This window comes from Daldinia childiae (genome assembly GCF_008694065.1).
Source record: "Daldinia childiae strain JS-1345 chromosome Unknown Scaffold19, whole genome shotgun sequence".
Classification (NCBI taxonomy): domain Eukaryota; kingdom Fungi; phylum Ascomycota; class Sordariomycetes; order Xylariales; family Hypoxylaceae; genus Daldinia; species Daldinia childiae.
This window is the reverse complement of record NW_022984660.1, coordinates 148,165-165,980: the sequence shown is the minus strand read 5'-3', so window position 1 is coordinate 165,980 and position 17,816 is coordinate 148,165. Positions and strand designations below refer to the sequence as shown.

Below are 17,816 nucleotides of genomic sequence, written 5' to 3'. Positions count from 1 at the left end.
TGGATACTTTCTGGCGCTCTCCTAGCTTGGTTCGTTTACGTCCCCGAGAAGCCAGCTTTTTCTGAGTCGTCGCCTTTATTGACATACGTTGGACTTGTCTTGTATGTTGTCGGTATTACATTCAACACTTATATCCATCTTATTCAACGCTCCTTACGCCCGGCCGGCACCACCAAACGCCAGGTTCCATCGGGCCCTGGATTTTCCTGGGTGACTTGTCCAAATTATATGTTTGAGACTCTGACGTGGCTGGGAGTTCTACTCGTTAGCCGTAATTGGTCGGTGTTGTTATTCATCGTCGTCGCGGTAGCTCAGATGAAGGCATGGGCTAGTAAAAAGGAGGCGCGGTATCGGTTCGAGTTTCCTAGCGTATATATCCCGAAGAAATATGGCATCATACCTGGTATTCTATAGATGGAATCCAAGCCGCTGTCTCGCTTAGAATATGAGATTATAAAGGTGGTAATGGATGTTGTGAATATTACGATATGCAAACTGATGACTGGCAATGAAAAGTTTGAGCAAGGCAGTGCGGCAATGGGATGTAATTTAATATTTAGATGTACACAATTTATATAGCCACAGTAGCTTATTTTTCTGTATTAGATTGCGTATGGTAGTTATGAAGATAGGAAATGGTAGTTTGACATTCATCTGCTCGAGTGACCGAATTATTGTGTCGTGGAATACCGTATGTCTATAAAATAAAAAAGTGTATGAATAGGTATACTGCTAGCCTTTCTAGATATTAGATAGTAGAGAAACTGCGAGGAATGAGGAACGAGGGCTAAGTCGATACGGTATCAAAGTATCTCGTCTATATGCCAGCTCCAAAGTCTTACTTAAGATCCTTTACGCGTCGATCTAGTTAGGTATCCAATCTTTGTCCCTTCATCGTATCGCTAAACTCAAACAAACAATAAATACTATTCGGCGTGGGCCTTCCATTTCGTCATACTTTCCGATCCAAACTCGGCGATTAATACGGCGTGCCCAAACTCGTCGACTTCCGAAGGAGAAGCCTCCTTATATAACACGTCGGCGCGCAGGCTGGGGATGAACAAAGGTCCCGAACCGCTCCTAACTAGTTTACACCAGCTGTACTGGTCAGGGGCATCCCAGATGCCAGCGCGGGGCGTCCAGTTCACGCTACCGGAGCACTGCGACCATCCTGTCTTGAATAACTGATATATAGACTGCGTCATAGTTACTACGAGCCAGGCGCGACGGATGCTCTCCGACAATATCCAGCGTCGCCAGGCTGCTCTCTCGTCTGCCGGGGCGGAAGTTGGCGTGTCCTCGCTGCCGCCCACTTCCTGTTCGAGAGCGAGCATCGTCGAGTACAGGCTAGCATCCAGCTCTGCGCTATCCCACATCTCTGCTACCCAGGACGTAAGTGTCGATATGTGTCTTTCCGCATCGACCCGCAGCACGATATCGCCGTCGAAGAGGCCAATCATCTGATAAACAAATAGCGCGTGCACGCGGGCTAGGTGATCAAAGGGATCTAGGGGCATGGATCCGCCCGTCGGTTCCGATGAGCCTGTCTCTGACGTAGGCGCGGGCATCATGCGCTGGCCTTGCTCGACAAGTTCTTCCGCTCGCTCTCGGATGATCTGGAAGCAGAGGTCTGAGTTCTCAGGAGTGCGCGCGAGATAAGCGGCCAAGGCCGTATAAGCGTCTTGGACACAGCGAGGCATTTTTTGGCTATACAAGTGGTGGTGGATAAATGGCGACTTGCCCGTCGCTGCCCAGAGGCGCAGCCATGATTGGACGGTGGTGATGTGCTGCTTCAAGGCTCTCGTATCGAAAGCCTCGGTAGGAAACGCGGTGCTGCTGCTACATGAAATCGTCCAAGAGTCGGAGCTGTAGAACCAATCGTGCCCCAGCGGAAGAGTCTTGGTGTTTTCCGGAAACCCTGCGCAGCACGGGTGGAATAGATCTTCAGGTTGGGCCTCGCTCGTGTTAGGGTAAAATGATTCATATGAGACTACGTGAATCGGTAGTGCTGCTTTGGTGCGGGTTAGGCTTACTTCAGTCGCTGCCGACCCGCTGTCTGCTGCCTCTGCTGCCTCTGCGTAGTCTCGAGCGGTCAGGTTAGGCGGAGGATATCTACATGGGATGTTTCTCCGTTTGCAGCGATCGCAACAGGGTAGCCGTTTAGAACAGGGCCTCTTCGCTCTAGTACAAGCGGCACAAGCTTTAAGTCGCGGGTTTCTTGCCGACGACATAATTTATTCAACGGTCCTCTCTATTATTAATATTCCCGTAGACGGATGAAAACTTGGCGGGAAATTTTCCACAGCGGTAAAGTGTTAGTTAGTATAAAGAATCCAATTCTTAAGCACAAGATTCGTCATAAGAACAGTTTGTAATCATTACCTGGTCATCGCGTCTATATATATTAGTCAGCATAGCCTGGGTTCTCATTCCTGGGCTGACGCTAAATGAAGCTGTTGATTATTCTTAGTATAAGTCGATGGAGATGGAGGCTTGGGAGCGGCCTTTTTGCCGCCATCACCCCCCGTATGAAAACCCGCCGGCTACGTCGACGAAAAAACAGAGCTATAACGCATGATCTATATAGACAGACAATCCAGGTGATTATATACGCTAGAAGGACGATATATTAAGTATATATTAGAATAATAATCCTATCGTACTCCAGGCATAAAGATAGGATTTGAGTCTTCAATTGTAAAATCAGGCAATTATATGATATAACTTTGGAGATATATCCTTTTTTTGGTGATAGACAATGACTTCTCTTACTTCCCTCCTCAAGACAACCCACAAGGGATCTTACCCGGCCATCTCACCATCCCGACCAGAGCTCTCCCAGGTCGGAAGAACGGTGCTCATTACTGGTGGTAGTACCGGAGTAGGTTATGCTATCGCTCGAGGTTTTGCGCAAGCCTCCGCAAGCAGAATTATCATATCTGGTCGTCGTGAAGAAGTTCTAAAAGCCGCGGTCGGGAAGCTTGTTGACGATTTCCCGAAAGTCCAATTCGTCGGCAAGCAACTCGACGTAGCCGATCTTCAAGGCACCGATGAGTTATGGGCTGATCTCGGACGGCAAGGTATCACCGTCGACGTTCTTGTGCTAAACGCCAGCAGCCCTTCGCATCCCCAACCGATCCTCGAGGCTGGCTTCGACAAGATATGGCAAGATTTCATTATCAACGTAAGGACGCTGCTCGTGTTCGCCGAGAAGTTCTATAAACAACCCTCGGAAGAGAAGGTATGTTTCCGCACGCTCCCGAATAGAACACCCACGGATGCCGGCTAATCAAGTAACCCTCTCAAGTTCTTAGTTAACTTGTCAACGATGGCTATTCAGGACTGGAATAACATAGTCCCCGAGATCCCGGGGTACGGCTTGACTAAGAGCGCAGGTACCCTATTAATCCAACAGATCGCCAAGGACACTTCGCCAAAGGATATGCAGGTGCTCAGTTTTCACCCCGGGAGCATCCTCACGGAAACCGTTCGGCGTGTCATGGGTAATATATCTGACAGCTTTGATTTTGACGGTTATGATTTTGATGACGGTAAGATCACATTTTCATTACGTTTACCTATGTTGGCCTGTTTTCTTGCTAATGAAAGCTTACGTATATTTAGAGGATCTTTGCGGACACTTTGCGGTCTGGGCTGCCTCTCGCGAAGCCGAGTTCCTCCACGGCCGCTTTATGTGGGCCGCGTGGGATGTGGACGAATTAAGGAAAGGAGAGATTAGAAAGCTGATCGATGAGGAGACTTATTATCTGCAGATAGGCGTCAAAGGTCTCACATAAATAGTACAAATTCTTGCGAGTTGGAGTTTACTGAGGATGTAGGCATAGAGGATGGATAACGACTGGCTCCTGGAGTGAACTTTGGTAGTTGTAACGAGAATGTCCCTCTTAGGGTGAACATTATGATTTTGTAACGATACATTATATATGCTACTTCGCTAGAGTCGAGTTTTGAAACATATTATCATTTCTGCATGAATTCCCACCGACGTTAGTAATTCCAACATGTACACCTAAGCAGCCGGATTTCTCTATGACCATCCCGAAGGTAGCTCGAACATCCTAGTTATCTTCGAGCTTCTCCTTTCTTTCTTCTACTACGTCGCCGTTGCTACCAGTGCCGACTAGGCCATGAAGCATCGCGGTCAGCCCGATCTCTCTGTTGATTTCATCCATGCGTTCAAAATCAGCCTGTGCTGTGCCTTCGGAACCGAATACGACGTCCTAGTATGAACCAATCTTGTTAGAATACGCTTCAATGAACCCAGGATTCCCAGCAGCTCCGTAGATACTCACCATCTCTTCAAGGGTGAGCCGCTTCGTCTCGGGCACGAAGAACCAGATAAACCCGGCTCCCATAAATGTTAAAAGGCCAAAGAGAACGTAGGTACCGTAGCCGATCCTGTTAAGCATAATTGGCGTGACCTGGCCGACAACTGGAGGATGGGTTAGTACTGAAGATACGAGAGTGAGCTGAAGGCTCTAGAAGACGTACTAAAATTGTTCATCCAATTGCTCGAGGCGCCAAGAGAAGTTCCGTAGGGTCGGGTGCTGAGCGGCCAGATCTCAGCCACGATAATCCACGAGCAAGGACCCCAAGAGTAACCAAAATGAATTACGAAGAGCCAGACCATGGCAGCAGCAGCCCAACCGGCCGCAGGCTGGCTAGCCCACTGGTTTGCGTTCTTTGCGACGATTACGGCTATGATGATATGGCAGGTAGCCATCCCGATAGCGCCGATAGTTAGTACGGGCTTCCTTCCGACGCGGTCGATATAGAGTACGGCGGGTACGGTGAATACGAACATGGCGATACCGACGACGCCGGTAGCCAGCAGACTCGTAGTGGTATTACTCATGCCAAGGGAAGTGAATATACCTATAATATGACTTGTAAGAATGATTTTAAGTCAACTAGTAAAATCGAGGAAATCAGGGTAAACTGGAAATAATTAAAAGAAAATCCGTACTGGGTGCATAATACAAGACGGCATTGATACCCGTCCACTGCTGAAAGAACATGGTGACGGTGGCAACGACAACGCGCTTGATCATCGCTTTCGTCTGGAACAGCGACTTAATAGCCACGAATTGAAGCTTAAAGGTATTCCACGCTGTCTGCTCGCTCAGTTGGGGGAAATGCTCAGCTACGGTTCGCTTTTCGAACTGCGACTGAGCTTTGATTTCGAGGAATTCAAGTTCGACAAGTTCGTGGTCAGCAGGTAGGCCGCGCAGGTTGGCTAGGATTTTGCGCGCTTCGGCCTCGCGGTCGTGGTGAACTAGCCAACGCGGGGAGAAGGGCATGAAGATCATTCCTACGAAGAGGATTACAGCTGGGAAAAGCTGCAGGCAGATAGGCACGAGCCACGCAGCATCTTTCTGTAGGCCGAGAGTTGTGCCGCCGATATAGTTGGTACCGTAGTCTATCCAGAAGCTTACCATGATACCGAAGGTGATTGCGAGCTGCTGGAGAGCAACGAGCGCACCTCGAATCTCGGGGGGTGCCACCTCGGAGTTGTATATGGGCACGATCGTGGCCAAGGAACCGACGCCCATACCCGTAACGAAGCGGCCTCCGAGAATCACGTTAGGCCCACCGGACTGCGCCGTCGCCTGGATGACGACCCCAATGACGAAGACTGTTACCGCTACCAGGACGCCATATTTGCGAGATATGGCCTCGGCGATGAACCCGGACAGCAGCGTGCCAATCCAAGCTCCGAGCTCGAGGATAGCTGTAAGCCACCCCTTCTTCGTCTGGTCTGCCGAGTCGTCAAATGGGTCATACTCGCCCATATCTATAGTTGCTTTATTAGCACATGGCTACCACCAACATACCAGCTAATAATCCGAGTTTTTTCTTTATTAATGCTTACGAGATTTGAAGGCAGGCATAGCGAGAAGGCCCGAGAACATGCCCTGGTTGTAGCCGTACAGGATACCACCGATACAAGCGAACAGAGCGATCCTAAACACCTTAAAGTTTTTTACTAGGGCCATGGGACCGGACGCGCCCATCATCTCCTGGCGGCGTTTGAGGGCCGCATTGTACGCGGCGGCGCCCGAGTCGCCTCCAGCAACCATTGTGACCGAATACGGATGTTTCTAAAAAAGCACTATTATTGCATAAGTCGATCTAGATTTCTCGTGTGAAAACTGTCGCGCAGAGAAGAAGCCTCGAGGTCGAAGTAGCAATCCAGCCCACCAGCACACGGGGTTAGACGATAGCGGTGCATCGGCGGTGTCTGGGGGACATTCCTATATAAATAATGCCATGGACGCACCGGTAAAGGAGACATGGAGATAAGCTAGGCTATTCTACATACTCCGGAAAAGCGACGTATAAGAAGGCTACTATACAATAACATTCGACCCACGCGCTAGAAAGATCCAGAGTAAAGACTCTGGGGACCCCATTCAAGATGTTACCGGGATGCGGGATAAATAGGTAGGTAAGCTTGGGGTACCGAGCTACGGCCGAGATCCCTAGTTGATTGGTGAGAGCAACTCCCGGTTATACCATTGTATGTTTCCCGGATGATGACTTTGTAGCTAACATGGTTCTCTTTGTCGTCAACGAGTTACGAGATGACAAGTTAAACGGGTTATGAGATATTCACCATGATATTGTCACGCTCAAGTTGATAGACGCGCTTATATGAAGCTTCTCTTTCCGCGACTTGGATACGAGATCACGACCTTCAGAAGATTCTTGGAGAAGAGAGCTACCCTGTGTGGGGTATCTCGGGGTAATATTGCCAACAGGCTGGTTAGAGCTATTCCCCATAGGATTGAAGATCCCTGGCTTGACTGGGGTTGTGAATTTAGCCTGAATTGCCCCAGCCAGAGGACCCGTCTGGGATTGGAGAACTGCAGATGAGGTTGATCGATGAGCATTTCAGCTGGCATGTCTCGGACAGCATCGCTTACATAGTATTAATTTATCGGCCTAGGTCTAGCATGATTATTGATACTCTACGTAATAGAGATCCGGCTAGAACTTGGATGTGAAGTGATATATCCGCCACCTTTATCATAAATAATACTAGGTAGCGGTCTCGCAACAAAAGTGCAGCTTGCGGGTTAGCGTACAGGCGCTTATATTCAACGTCAAGATTCATTTCTCTCATTGTGGAATAAACTTGACTCCTTGGTGATGTAGTTTCGTCCTAGAATTTAGAGATCGTCTCTTATGTTCTGAGAATTCTAGTAAATTTAAGAGATGACCCAGGTGGCCGTAGTTGGTCGAATATTTGGATATATGCATCGAGACGTGAGATGCATCATGGCATGAATCAAGTACGCTTCCCTGTGGTCGTCGTTAGGCCAAAGATGTAGGGTATATACTAACTCGTAACTATTAGATAACGTTTAACGGTTGGATGTGAGCATAAGTTGATGGTTTTGCGATGTGATAAGATCCGCTATCAGCCCATAACCAAAAATTCGGCTGAGTTGGTAGTTTCCATACGAGCTATCTGTACGAAATATAGTATTGAATACTGATAGCTACGCCCAACTGTGCTCAAGTCAGGCCTCAACGTTATCCCTTAATGTATTGTAAGATGGCCTTCACATCGGTCAAGACCTCTCGACTCTCGGCCCGGAGAGTACCATATCAAGACGATAGACACGATCCGACATGTCGTCACTTCGGGATAACTTAGGAACGTCTCCTGGTAAGGCTGTATACAGACGAGGCGCTTGTCGAGCGGCACTCTTCGGAAGGATGTACCGCCGTCTCAGCAGTCGTGCTCAGACATCCAATGGTTGTCAGGTCTGCGCCTAACATCTCTCCCGCACGCATGGCGTTGTAGATTCTCAAGGCCGGAAAGTAGGTCTCTGCTACCATGTGCGCATCTGCTCCTCTACTCTTCTGCGTGCTCTCAACTCGAAGGTGGCCGAGGTGGCCTAGTATAGCTGAGTTATCACGTTGTCTGAAACGCGTGGCGGGAAGGATTCAGGAGCTACATAAGTGGGAGACATGATAGCCGCCTCGAAACGTACCTTATATGGTAGTATATGGTCATGTCATTTATCGGTTGCAACTACCGGTTCGCCCCCACCAGATTTTCTCAAGGAAAATGTTGCAGGAAGACGAAGAGCTCACGTAACATAGACAAATCTAGCTAGGATAAGACTGACAAAGAGAAGAAATAATAAAAAAGGGGCTTACTGCCTCTTACGTAGGGCATCATCCGTAACCCCCAAGGTTGATAATTAACCTACCTGGATACCTACCTAGGTATGTAGGTAGTTAAACTAAGACAGGGCCGTTGCATTGCATCAGAAACCGCTACAGTTCTGAGGCACAGCAAAATAGTATTCGAGGGAGCGTTGCTACCGGCTTCATACGCGCAAAACAATTCTTTTAGTTCGTGCGTTGGTAATTTTTTGATGTTGTAGCCAAGATGTTTACCGGTTTGCATGGCTACATTGCAACATTGCAACATTGCAGCAGCAACATTCATTGCAACATCGCATCTAAGCGCAAGTAGGAGAGAAAAAAAAGTGGTTTGTCTATTTTAAAAACATCTGACGAATAAGAGATGACTGACCCTAGACGGCCAAGAAAATACACGTGATATTCCCGCCGTGGTGGATGCGAATAGATATGCAAAGTACCGCTGATAGCGTAGCACTGATAAAAATAATGATATGCAATGTCTGCGTTTGTCTTGCATTTTTCTGCATCTGTCGTCGGCAAAATGTTGGATAGAATACCGATATTTAGACTAGAGAGGTAGGCTAAGCTTAATTAGGTATAGTTAAACATTTTGTCTTTTCTTTTCTTTAATGCTTTGTCGCCCGGGTACGACGATCGTTGTTTATTTTAGCGTCAAATCTTTAGACGCGCGCCTCCATCTTTTTTTCCGACCTTCACCTTTTTTTTCAGGGGTCATCTTAACCCTTCTCTCAACTCCCCTCCTCTCGTCCAATGCCAACTCTCCATCTTTGTCAAAACAGCAGTTCTTCTTGTTTCAAAACGTCACTTATTATTATATGTTTGCAACGTGTTAACCTAGTTGAGAGATTACTTAGGTTGTTAATATTTTTAATGTTTATGATGTTGGTACAACTATATTTCGACCTTTCATCGGTCTCGTCACCAGTCTTTGTCACCATGTCCAGAAAGGGCGAGTCGAACCATATCGACAGCTGCATGTCTACATGGGTATATGCGTCTAGTCGTGGGGGCCATGCTTTACCTAGTCCCCTCATCTTATTATAATGGCATATGGAATAGTAATGTCTCAATATGCAAGGTACCGTTCCGCGAACTAGCAAGAGGGTAGCATACCAACTCTGACGGTTCGTTCCGCTTCCCGGTGTAGATGCTTACGTGCTATCATCTTTTTGGGGAGAGAATATGAGTCTTGGCCATTGCGTGTAAGTGGTACCTAGTGGAAGGGTTGTATTCGTATTATACAAATCTTTATGGTACCGAACCCGACTTGGCTTTCTTGCAAGGCGCAAGAAATTCATCTCTAGGAGATAATAATAACTAAATGGTATATATAAAACTATAGGCGGATTGTCGGTAAGTTACCTCTATATGATAATGGTTAATCATGTCGATACCGATCTTGTCTATCCTCGTTGCCTCTTTTCTTTCTTTTTTTTCTTTTTCTCATTTCTTCCTTGTATCCTCTTCTTCGACGTCGTCTGCCGCATAGTCGCAATAGCGCATGCGCGCGCGCGTATAATAATGCCTAACCTAGTCAACTAGTCACGTCCATATGTAGGTTAGGTACGTAACTAGGAATAATCGAACGCTTAAACTATAGAGCTACCTTATAAGGCTGGCGGCTACTGATACTATCCGCTCTGTTTGCTATTTTTGACCGGAATTCCGGCCCATCTCCATCTCGGTATAGTGTAGAGATGCTTGCAGATAAGTGCAGATATGGACCATGTCCCCTCTCCCCCCCCCCCCCCAAAAACCCCCTTGGATGTACCATTATACATTATACCCATTAGCCGCCCTCCACACCAGGCCACTTTTCCGTAGCCGCCCAACTCCAGACAGACGCCATCCCGAAGCTCGTCAGCCAATATCAACAGCCTACACAGAGCCTATCCACTCTTTCAGATACACAACCCAGGTTTCATGACTACGGCTTGCATGTCGGCCCCCCCAAGCTGACAATCGCTCCAGATCTGCCTCTGTCGCCATGACGGCTTTGTTTCAGATCCGCAGTCCTGGGTCTCGCGTTGCAATAGTAGGCCAAGCATTTGTCTTTCTATCCGTCTCTATCTTATCCCTCGTCTAGGTGGACCCGAGTTGTCCGAGGCGGCCGTTACCCTTATAAGTAGAGGCGCCCATTTCGCGACCTGGTCTCGTCTATTGCCTTCCCTTCCCGGACCCTCTCGCTACAGCATCAAACGGCCGATTTCTTTTCCGTCTTCTCTTAACTAAAAGCTGTTCTCGTTTTGTTTCCTTGTTCTATCTTCCCTTGACCAGCCTCGTTCGTTTCATCATCATTCGTTTGATACGAGTCATCGACCTAGCTGCCTCAAATTCTTGCCATTGCTTTTCCTGGTAACTTAGGTACCTTTCCTCCCGGCGAGGCTGAAAGATACGACGAAGCTTTACCTATTCAAACTGCTTTTCGAGCAGACGTAGGGAATCAACCTAGATATCGCTAATCCTAATAACCCTGCCTGTCTATTCGGAATCGATACCTTTCCTTTGCCTGGTAATCCTGCTTCTTTACGTTTTGGTTTTTATATGTCATCTCCCCGTTACGCCTACCACCAATGAATATGCCGAAGCACACTCGCTCGTCCAGCTCGAGCCATAATCGCTACTCGAACCCGAACGCCATGCCTGTATCTCTCGCTCCGTCGGCTCCGGTCCCTATCTACAGCACACGACCATCTCTACCCTTAAACACGGGAGGATATTATCCTACTATCGCCTCAACATCGGCGCAGCCTCCCATGCAACAGCAGTACGATGCCTATCCCGCGGACGTAGTGACTCAGGCCCCGATGCCTAATCGTCCTTCTTCCGGAGCCTGGACGGTCCAGGATGATCAAAACTTGTTGGCAGCTAGGCAGCAGGGCCTCAACTGGGCTCAGATTCAAAGCAGCTACTTTCCGAACAAGTCGCCTAATGCCTGCCGGAAACGCCACGAGCGGTTGATGGAGCGAAAGGGTGCCGACGACTGGGACAACAGAAAGCTGGAACGCCTGGCCAAAGAGTATATGAGCATGCGCAAAGAAATCTGGCAGCCTCTTGCGGCGCGCACGGGAGAGAAGTGGTTAGTTGTCGAGGCCAAGGTTAGTTTATTCCACCCCTTCTCCCCCCCTACCCCCCTTCTTTTTGTTTATTTTCAGCAGATTTACTAGGAATATTAGCTAATAAAAGGTCACATTTCTGTTATAGTGCATGAATAACGGTCTGAAGAACTTGCAGTCGGCTGCTCGGTCAGCAGCGCGACGGGAGAGGCTGGAATCTGGCCATCCAATGCATGGGTATGACGACGATAGCGGCATTTCAGGCATTGGTCTGACTCCAGTAGATGACCTCGATGCCTCTTACAGCAGCCCCGAGACGACAGCGTCTAGCTCGCACTCGGGCGGCAGTAACGGTGGCGGTTACGGCGGTGCCATGCATCCCATGGCTCTCAGCAGCAACCCGTACGGTGCTAATTACACCACCAGCGCCGGCGGGCTCTCCTCCAGCTACGGCTCTTCCGTCTCTTCTACGGCCGCTGCTGCTCATTACAGCAACGCGATGCACGGATCTCATTCTCAGGGAGGCTCTCCTTATATGGGCGACGGGCAAAGGCTCCCCAGCGTCGATATGGGTATCGACGCCATAATTAATCGACCGGGTCACAACGGCGGTCATGCTCACGGCATGTGAATAACACATAATTTGGCGTCACCGGGGTCGGTGTTTATAATTTCGCATTCAACTTTCCGCTCGTTATCTATTTTTTGTTTTTTTTTACCTTTGAGCGCATTCATTTTCATTATCCCGTTGTAACAGTTTTCCAATCTACAAAATCCGGACTTGCGACTTTTCTAGCGGATCGGGGCGCGGCCAACCTTGCTCATCAAACCGCACTGCTTATTGTTTACTTTCTTTTATTTACTTACTGCAGCATTGCTGCCTAGGCGTTCACGGCGTAAGCATTGCATGGCGAGTCTTGGGAATATAAAGGAGGGTGGGAAGGCGAGGGAACTGCCGGCGAGCAGCTCGTCGTTGCGAGGAAGATGTTGGGCGGTATGGGGTTACAGAGAGTACAGAGGATGAAGATTGGACTGCTAAAAGAACGGGTCTACGCTCCTTTATAATTGTTCGGGGGGAGAGGGGGGAATTTTGTCGTGCTATCGACTATGGCAACCCTCCTTTTATTTATCGCGGATCAAAACCAGGGGATTGGGGTTACTGGGCCCGAGGTATTTGTCTACCAGCTAATGACTGCATTTCTGCGCCGGAAAACTTATGACTATCCAATGCACTGTATACTAGATCTTTATTGCATAGATACCACAGGATTAAGGGTGGTGATTTCTTGGTTGAGCTCATAAGGGGTTCCTAGGTATGGCCAGACATAAGAGTAATAATCATTAGATCATTCAGCTACGTGGGGATCGTAGAAATCGTAGGAATTGCGATATCGTGATGTCGCGCCCGTTCCTTAATTCGAGTGATTATCCTGACTTCGTGTCGATTGCACGCATCCAAACGATGCAACATGCTTGACCAGGTGACGTTTTAGAACCCCTCTTATACATTCGACAAGATATGTTACATATTAGTTTTTAGCTCCTCCTAGGCCGCCGTCTCGAGTAGCTCTGCAGAAGCCCGATTTGGTTGTTACTTCACTCGGACTCAATAGGAGGCACTGCTTTTTGGGCCTCGCCATCAGCGGCCTCAGCTTCTTGACTGATTTGGTCTACGACCCAGTCCTCGTACTCGTCCTCGAGATCTGGCTCTCCAACAATACTTCTCCAAACTCGCCCCCACATCCCCTTTTTCTGAACAAGAGCGAGTACCATGATAACTGGTATGTGCCAAACGCTAGCCCAAAATAACCCCCGCGCGCTCCCCTTAAAGCCTTCCTGTCGCCAGAACCGCACCGCTTCTCGCGCCAGCCAGAAGTTAACCGGTAGGCTTGTCACCGCGAAGCTCCACTCTGTTACTCCTACGGCGCAGAGTCCGATAGACAGCGGGAAGAATAGCAAGCTATACCTTAGTGCTACTCGTCCGTTCCGAGCAGGGTTAATCCAGCACAGCATCTTGTGGCCGGCCGCTTTGTATTCTTCTCTTATAGGCCACGATAGAGCCATGAAGTGAGGAAATTGCCAGGCAAACAGGAGAGCGGCAAACAGCCAACCGCCGATCGCATCTGTCGTAAAGAGGAGTTCACGGAATGACCCGTCTCCCGTCGCGGATTCACCAGCCGCCGCAGCCCAACCCATAAGCGGCGGTATGCCTCCGACGACCGCCCCAACCCAAGTGTTCAGCCACGAGACACGTTTCATTGGCGTGTAAACTCCGGCGTAGAGTGCAATATTAGCAGCACCGAGGAAGGCGACTGTGGGATTTACGCCGAAGTAAAGGCTACCAACTCCGGCAACGGCAGTAAGAACGGCAAAGACGAGAGCCCTACGTTCGGACAAGAGGCCCCGAACGAGGGGTCGGTTTCGTGTGCGCGTCATCTTGGCATCCCAAGCTGGTTCGTAGAGCATGTTAAGAGCATTTGCGCTGGCGCAGCAGAGTGCGGTACCGGTCGTGAGAAAGGTCAGAGTTAAGGGCGAGAGGGAGGGCGTGTCCAGACCGATAGACGGGGAGAGAAAGGCCGGTACGGGGTATAGCGCATAGGGCGCCATAGCTGTGAGAACGATTAGGACGGTAAGGCGAGGTTTCGACAAGGAAAGAAGAAGGGATAGCTGTCGACGAAAAGAATTGGCGGGATGCTTCGTAGATTCTGTCGTAAGCGCAGATGAGGCATCTTGCGGGAGAGGGGTTTCAGAGTTAGTTGGCGGGGTTGAATTAGGTATAATATTGGCTGTTTTGCGCTTTGCAGCTTGACGTTGCCGGTGAGGGAGATGTTGGTTTATTTGGCTTGTGGTGGTAGTTTTGGTGGCTTCGTCGGGGACTGTTGAAGCCGCAAACGACTGGGGATTTGAATTATTATGAGGTTGAGGTAGAATTTTGTTAGACAAAAAGTATCCGGCCTTCAGTCGATATTGTTGTTTCGGTGCTACGGGGGCGGCGTGGGAGAAAGTCTTTGTAAATTGCGAATTTCCATAACTTATTCGTTGACTGCACCGCCAGCAGACATTACCGAGAGTGGAAGGACGGAGTAGATATCCGGGAGGCCGTAGGCGCATACTGACTGCAGCTTATGTCGCCAATTGCGTTGGTTAAGGGACAGAGCTAAGCGCATGGGTCTCGAAACGTGACGATGTGGAGGTGTGGAGGGTCAAGGCCGATTGTTTGAAGATGCGGGATCGTGGGATGGAACGATTTGATACGAGAAAATGAAAGTTCGGCTAATCCGTTTTCCCGTTATACCGATTAGAGGGGCCGCTCTAGGGGCTATCCGAAATACCGATAGCGTATAAACCTCGATATAAACATTGATACTTTAGAACTTATACATGAACAATTAAAAGTTAAAAAAATGGACGTATATTTATTCACATTCATGAAATGATAAAAAAGATAACTACTCGTGTTCAAACATTCGTTATTATACATGCATAGGTTTGGTAGAAATACCTAAAGTAACTATCTCAGGTATAAAATAAAAACGCACATCGCCGGTATTGATCAACCCTGTTTCTCATGACCCGAGGCATTCCTGCTACTATCTATGCTCTGACGATTGGTGACTGTACCCTTAGACGCTATAGGTTCGTCGGTAGCCACCAACTTCTCGTTCGTCTCTTCTATCTCTTCTTCTAGTGCGAGATTGAGAATGATGCAGACAAACGCGGTAACAGCAAAACCTGTCTCCATAATCAACACGATAGCATCTAGGAATCCCTGAAGGCTTCTATTGTCGCCGCTATAGCTAAAGACATTTGAAAAATAAGTCGGAACCAAAGTCGCTATTTTGTTCTTGTTAGCATACTTCGTATAGAGGATTGAAAAATGGTTAAGGGGCGGGGAGCGAAACTAACCTCCATATCCGAACGACAATCCGGCAGTCAAGATGAATCGATTTCGACGAGTGAACGGGACTCCCCTTGATATGATTGCTATGCCCGATACGGCTACTGAACAGAATAGAAACGTAGTCATGCCCCCGAGGACGGGAGAAGGAATAGCGACGAGAGCGGCGGCAAATTTCGCAAAAACCCCCATTATTATCAGGAAGAAACTATTACCACCCAACCATCAGTATTGAGACTAATAAAAACTCAAAGATCAGAAAAAAAAAAAAAAAAAAAAAAAGACGTACCAGCAGCAGTATCCAGCTGTCCTATTCGCACATCGCGTAAGAGCGATGACACCGTTATTTTGGGCAAAGGTAGACATGGGTGTAATCGTCATAAGAGCAGCGAGGATGCCGTTTAGGCCGTCGGCCAGCACACCACCTTGGATACGGGATTCGTACATCCTTCCTTCTACTTCGAGGCGCGACACGTCGCATGTGGCCGTAATGTCACCGATGGACTCACACGCACAGATGATGAAAACTGCCAGCACAGGTAGGACTAGGGGTCCATACACGGTAAGCTTAAATGTGTGAACCCATATGAAAGAGGCAACCGGGGCGGCATCGATTCCCGAACGGTCAAAATAACCCGTCGCAGCAGCGATAATGCAGCCGACGAGGAGACCGATTATGACACTCGTAGACTTCATGATCGGAGCCCCGAAGCGTTCGCAGAGAATGACCGTGAGAAAGACGGAGAAACCAAGACCTAGTGATACACATTAATACTAATAATTATCTTTACGTTGACGAATAAAATAGCCTACCTAGATACTCTGGCGACCCCCATGGCAAGGCGTGAGGGGCGCCTACATTAGGACAGACGTCGAAGAACGCTGCGTGCGTGGCGTCCGCGCAGGGCCCGCTGCCTCCGGCCCAATTCTTAAAACCAGTTTCGATGAGGCTGATTCCGATCAACTATATAGAAAATTAGCGAGATGCTCAACATGGAAGCGCGGTAGGCTTACCATCACTGTCGGACCGGTAACGATAGGAGGAAAAATTCTCAACATGATGCTAGGCGGTATAAAAGCGATGAGCACTTCGATGAGGGCGCACGCCGCCGCTGTCCCGAGAAGCGCACCGTAAGCATCGGGACATGGAAGCTTCGTGCCGTCGGCGTCAGTCGGACAGAAACCATTGGCGTACATTTGCGCAAACGCCCCCTGGGCGACGGGGATGATGGAAAATGAGATACCGACAACGGAGATAAGTCCTGTTCCAATATAATATCTACATGCGCTAGTAAGTCTCATATTTACATGAGCGTGAAGGAGAATTCTGCCGCGATAATAAATGCAACACTGGGGGCACAGGGTTACCTACGGTGTCTTGTAGATGTGAAATCTAGTGATCTGGATCATGGAGAGTATACCAGACACGATCAGGGCCGTGGAGACGAGATACTGCTGCATATCGACAGGGAAGTTAACGCCGGTTGATCCCGACATGAGAATGGGAGGCGTGATAATGCCAGCCAACATGGCTAGAGCATGTTGAAGACCAAGTACAAATGCCAAAACGACCGGCATCTTATCGTTGAGGCCGAAGAAAGGTGAAGCTTGTCGAGACCTCTTCATAAACGGTAGATTTGGCCTGAGAAGAAAGGCATAATCGTAGTCGCCCACAAGCCCTTGTTTCGTAAAAAACGTCTTCTTGACTCCATTAAGTCGGCTGCTCAAGGTCTTTTTCGGTTCGTGTTGAGGCACGATTTGGGATGGGCCCTGATCCTCGTCCATTTTGGCGAAGAAGAACGATTAAGAATTGAGGAAGTGAGTAGGGAGAAAATCTTAAGAGTAACACTCGAGAAGTAGTATGTATTATACCAGAGGTAGGTACAGTAGATATCAAGATATTTCTTAAGGTAGGGGGTAGTCAAGGTATATAGATCCTATTTGAGTCTCATAATCCGGTTTAGTGTCACCGGTGTAATCGGAGCTCGTCGTCGGTGAACTTATTATTGCGAGCGATACTACTCGGGTGCGCAGATGAGATGGTATATCGAGCAAAGTCTGACAGCGCAAAAGCCTCATACGCATACGTTATTAATTGCGAGATGAAAACTAAGAAAGCACTCAGGCAATCCTGCCAACCTTGGAACTTAAAGTTGCTGGAGGAGCAGGGCTGCTTTATTAGTAAACAACAAGGATCATCATAGAGGTACCAAATTTTTTTCTTCTTCTTATTTTATCTCCTTTACCACGCCGCGCGTATCTAGAGAGCTAACTCTGATCTCACGGTATACTCCTGGTAGGAAAATAGTTTATGAGTGAGATGGTATAGCGGAGTTAACCGATATTATCATCTGACTGGTTACGCTTCAGGCCGTCTACAACTTAAGGAATACGCCTCGACATTTTTTGATTTATTTTTTTTTTTTTTTTGGGTGCAGCTGAAAATTAAAACCGAGACTTTGACGCTTCCGTATACATTAGAGGCGACAGTTTGTCAGAGATATCAGTCAGTGGAACCCCATGCCTATAGGTAGCTTACCTAGGTGGCTGGATATAGATATACTTAGGTTAGATTATAGATAACTCGGATGTTATATCCGAATCAATTGACCATTCACAATCCCGAATGAAAGAGCTGAATTACATAGTAATAAAAT

At 48.2% G+C, this 17,816-nt stretch overlaps 6 protein-coding genes across 8 annotated transcripts; 2 read left to right on the top strand and 4 right to left on the bottom strand.

Moving 5' to 3' along the window:
- Nucleotides 1-926: 926 nt before the first annotated feature.
- GL218_09410 (uncharacterized protein) lies at nt 927-1,700 on the bottom strand (the record flags this gene model as incomplete). 2 transcript variants are annotated; one of them, XM_033586244.1, is made up of 1 exon in its annotated part: nt 927-1,700. In XM_033586244.1, the coding sequence occupies one exon, from the start codon at nt 1,698-1,700 to the stop codon at nt 927-929; it is 774 nt and encodes a 257-aa protein (XP_033439647.1). The 2 variants fall into 2 exon arrangements, with proteins under 2 accessions (XP_033439647.1, XP_033439648.1); XM_033586245.1 differs by having other exon boundaries at nt 1,289-1,700.
- Nucleotides 1,701-2,758: 1,058 nt separating this feature from the next.
- GL218_09409 (short-chain dehydrogenase) lies at nt 2,759-3,797 on the top strand (the record flags this gene model as incomplete). Of its 2 annotated transcripts, none has more annotated exons than XM_033586243.1 (3): nt 2,759-3,241; nt 3,341-3,551; nt 3,625-3,797. In XM_033586243.1, 3 exons carry the CDS (start codon nt 2,759-2,761, stop codon nt 3,795-3,797), a joined length of 867 nt encoding a protein of 288 aa, XP_033439685.1. The 2 variants fall into 2 exon arrangements, with proteins under 2 accessions (XP_033439685.1, XP_033439686.1); XM_033586242.1 differs by having other exon boundaries at nt 3,308-3,551.
- A 282-nt stretch (nt 3,798-4,079) lies between these two features.
- Nucleotides 4,080-6,101, bottom strand: GL218_09408 (Quinate permease; the record flags this gene model as incomplete). The annotated part of the gene is made up of 5 exons (XM_033586241.1): nt 4,080-4,241; nt 4,314-4,453; nt 4,513-4,896; nt 4,988-5,815; nt 5,894-6,101. The coding sequence occupies 5 exons, from the start codon at nt 6,099-6,101 to the stop codon at nt 4,080-4,082; spliced, it is 1,722 nt and encodes a 573-aa protein (XP_033439687.1).
- A 4,677-nt stretch (nt 6,102-10,778) lies between these two features.
- Nucleotides 10,779-11,892, top strand: GL218_09407 (putative myb family transcription factor protein; the record flags this gene model as incomplete). The annotated part of the gene is made up of 2 exons (XM_033586240.1): nt 10,779-11,303; nt 11,410-11,892. The coding sequence occupies 2 exons, from the start codon at nt 10,779-10,781 to the stop codon at nt 11,890-11,892; spliced, it is 1,008 nt and encodes a 335-aa protein (XP_033439677.1).
- Nucleotides 11,893-12,857: 965 nt separating this feature from the next.
- On the bottom strand, nt 12,858-14,372 carry GL218_09406 (Protoheme IX farnesyltransferase, mitochondrial; the record flags this gene model as incomplete). The annotated part of the gene is made up of 1 exon (XM_033586239.1): nt 12,858-14,372. One exon carries the CDS (start codon nt 14,370-14,372, stop codon nt 12,858-12,860), a length of 1,515 nt encoding a protein of 504 aa, XP_033439678.1.
- Nucleotides 14,373-14,814: 442 nt separating this feature from the next.
- Nucleotides 14,815-16,944, bottom strand: GL218_09405 (Uric acid-xanthine permease; the record flags this gene model as incomplete). Its single annotated transcript, XM_033586238.1, has 6 exons — nt 14,815-15,095; nt 15,168-15,367; nt 15,449-15,914; nt 15,973-16,123; nt 16,174-16,438; nt 16,532-16,944. 6 exons carry the CDS (start codon nt 16,942-16,944, stop codon nt 14,815-14,817), a joined length of 1,776 nt encoding a protein of 591 aa, XP_033439679.1.
- Between the last annotated feature and the right edge of the window lie 872 nt (nt 16,945-17,816).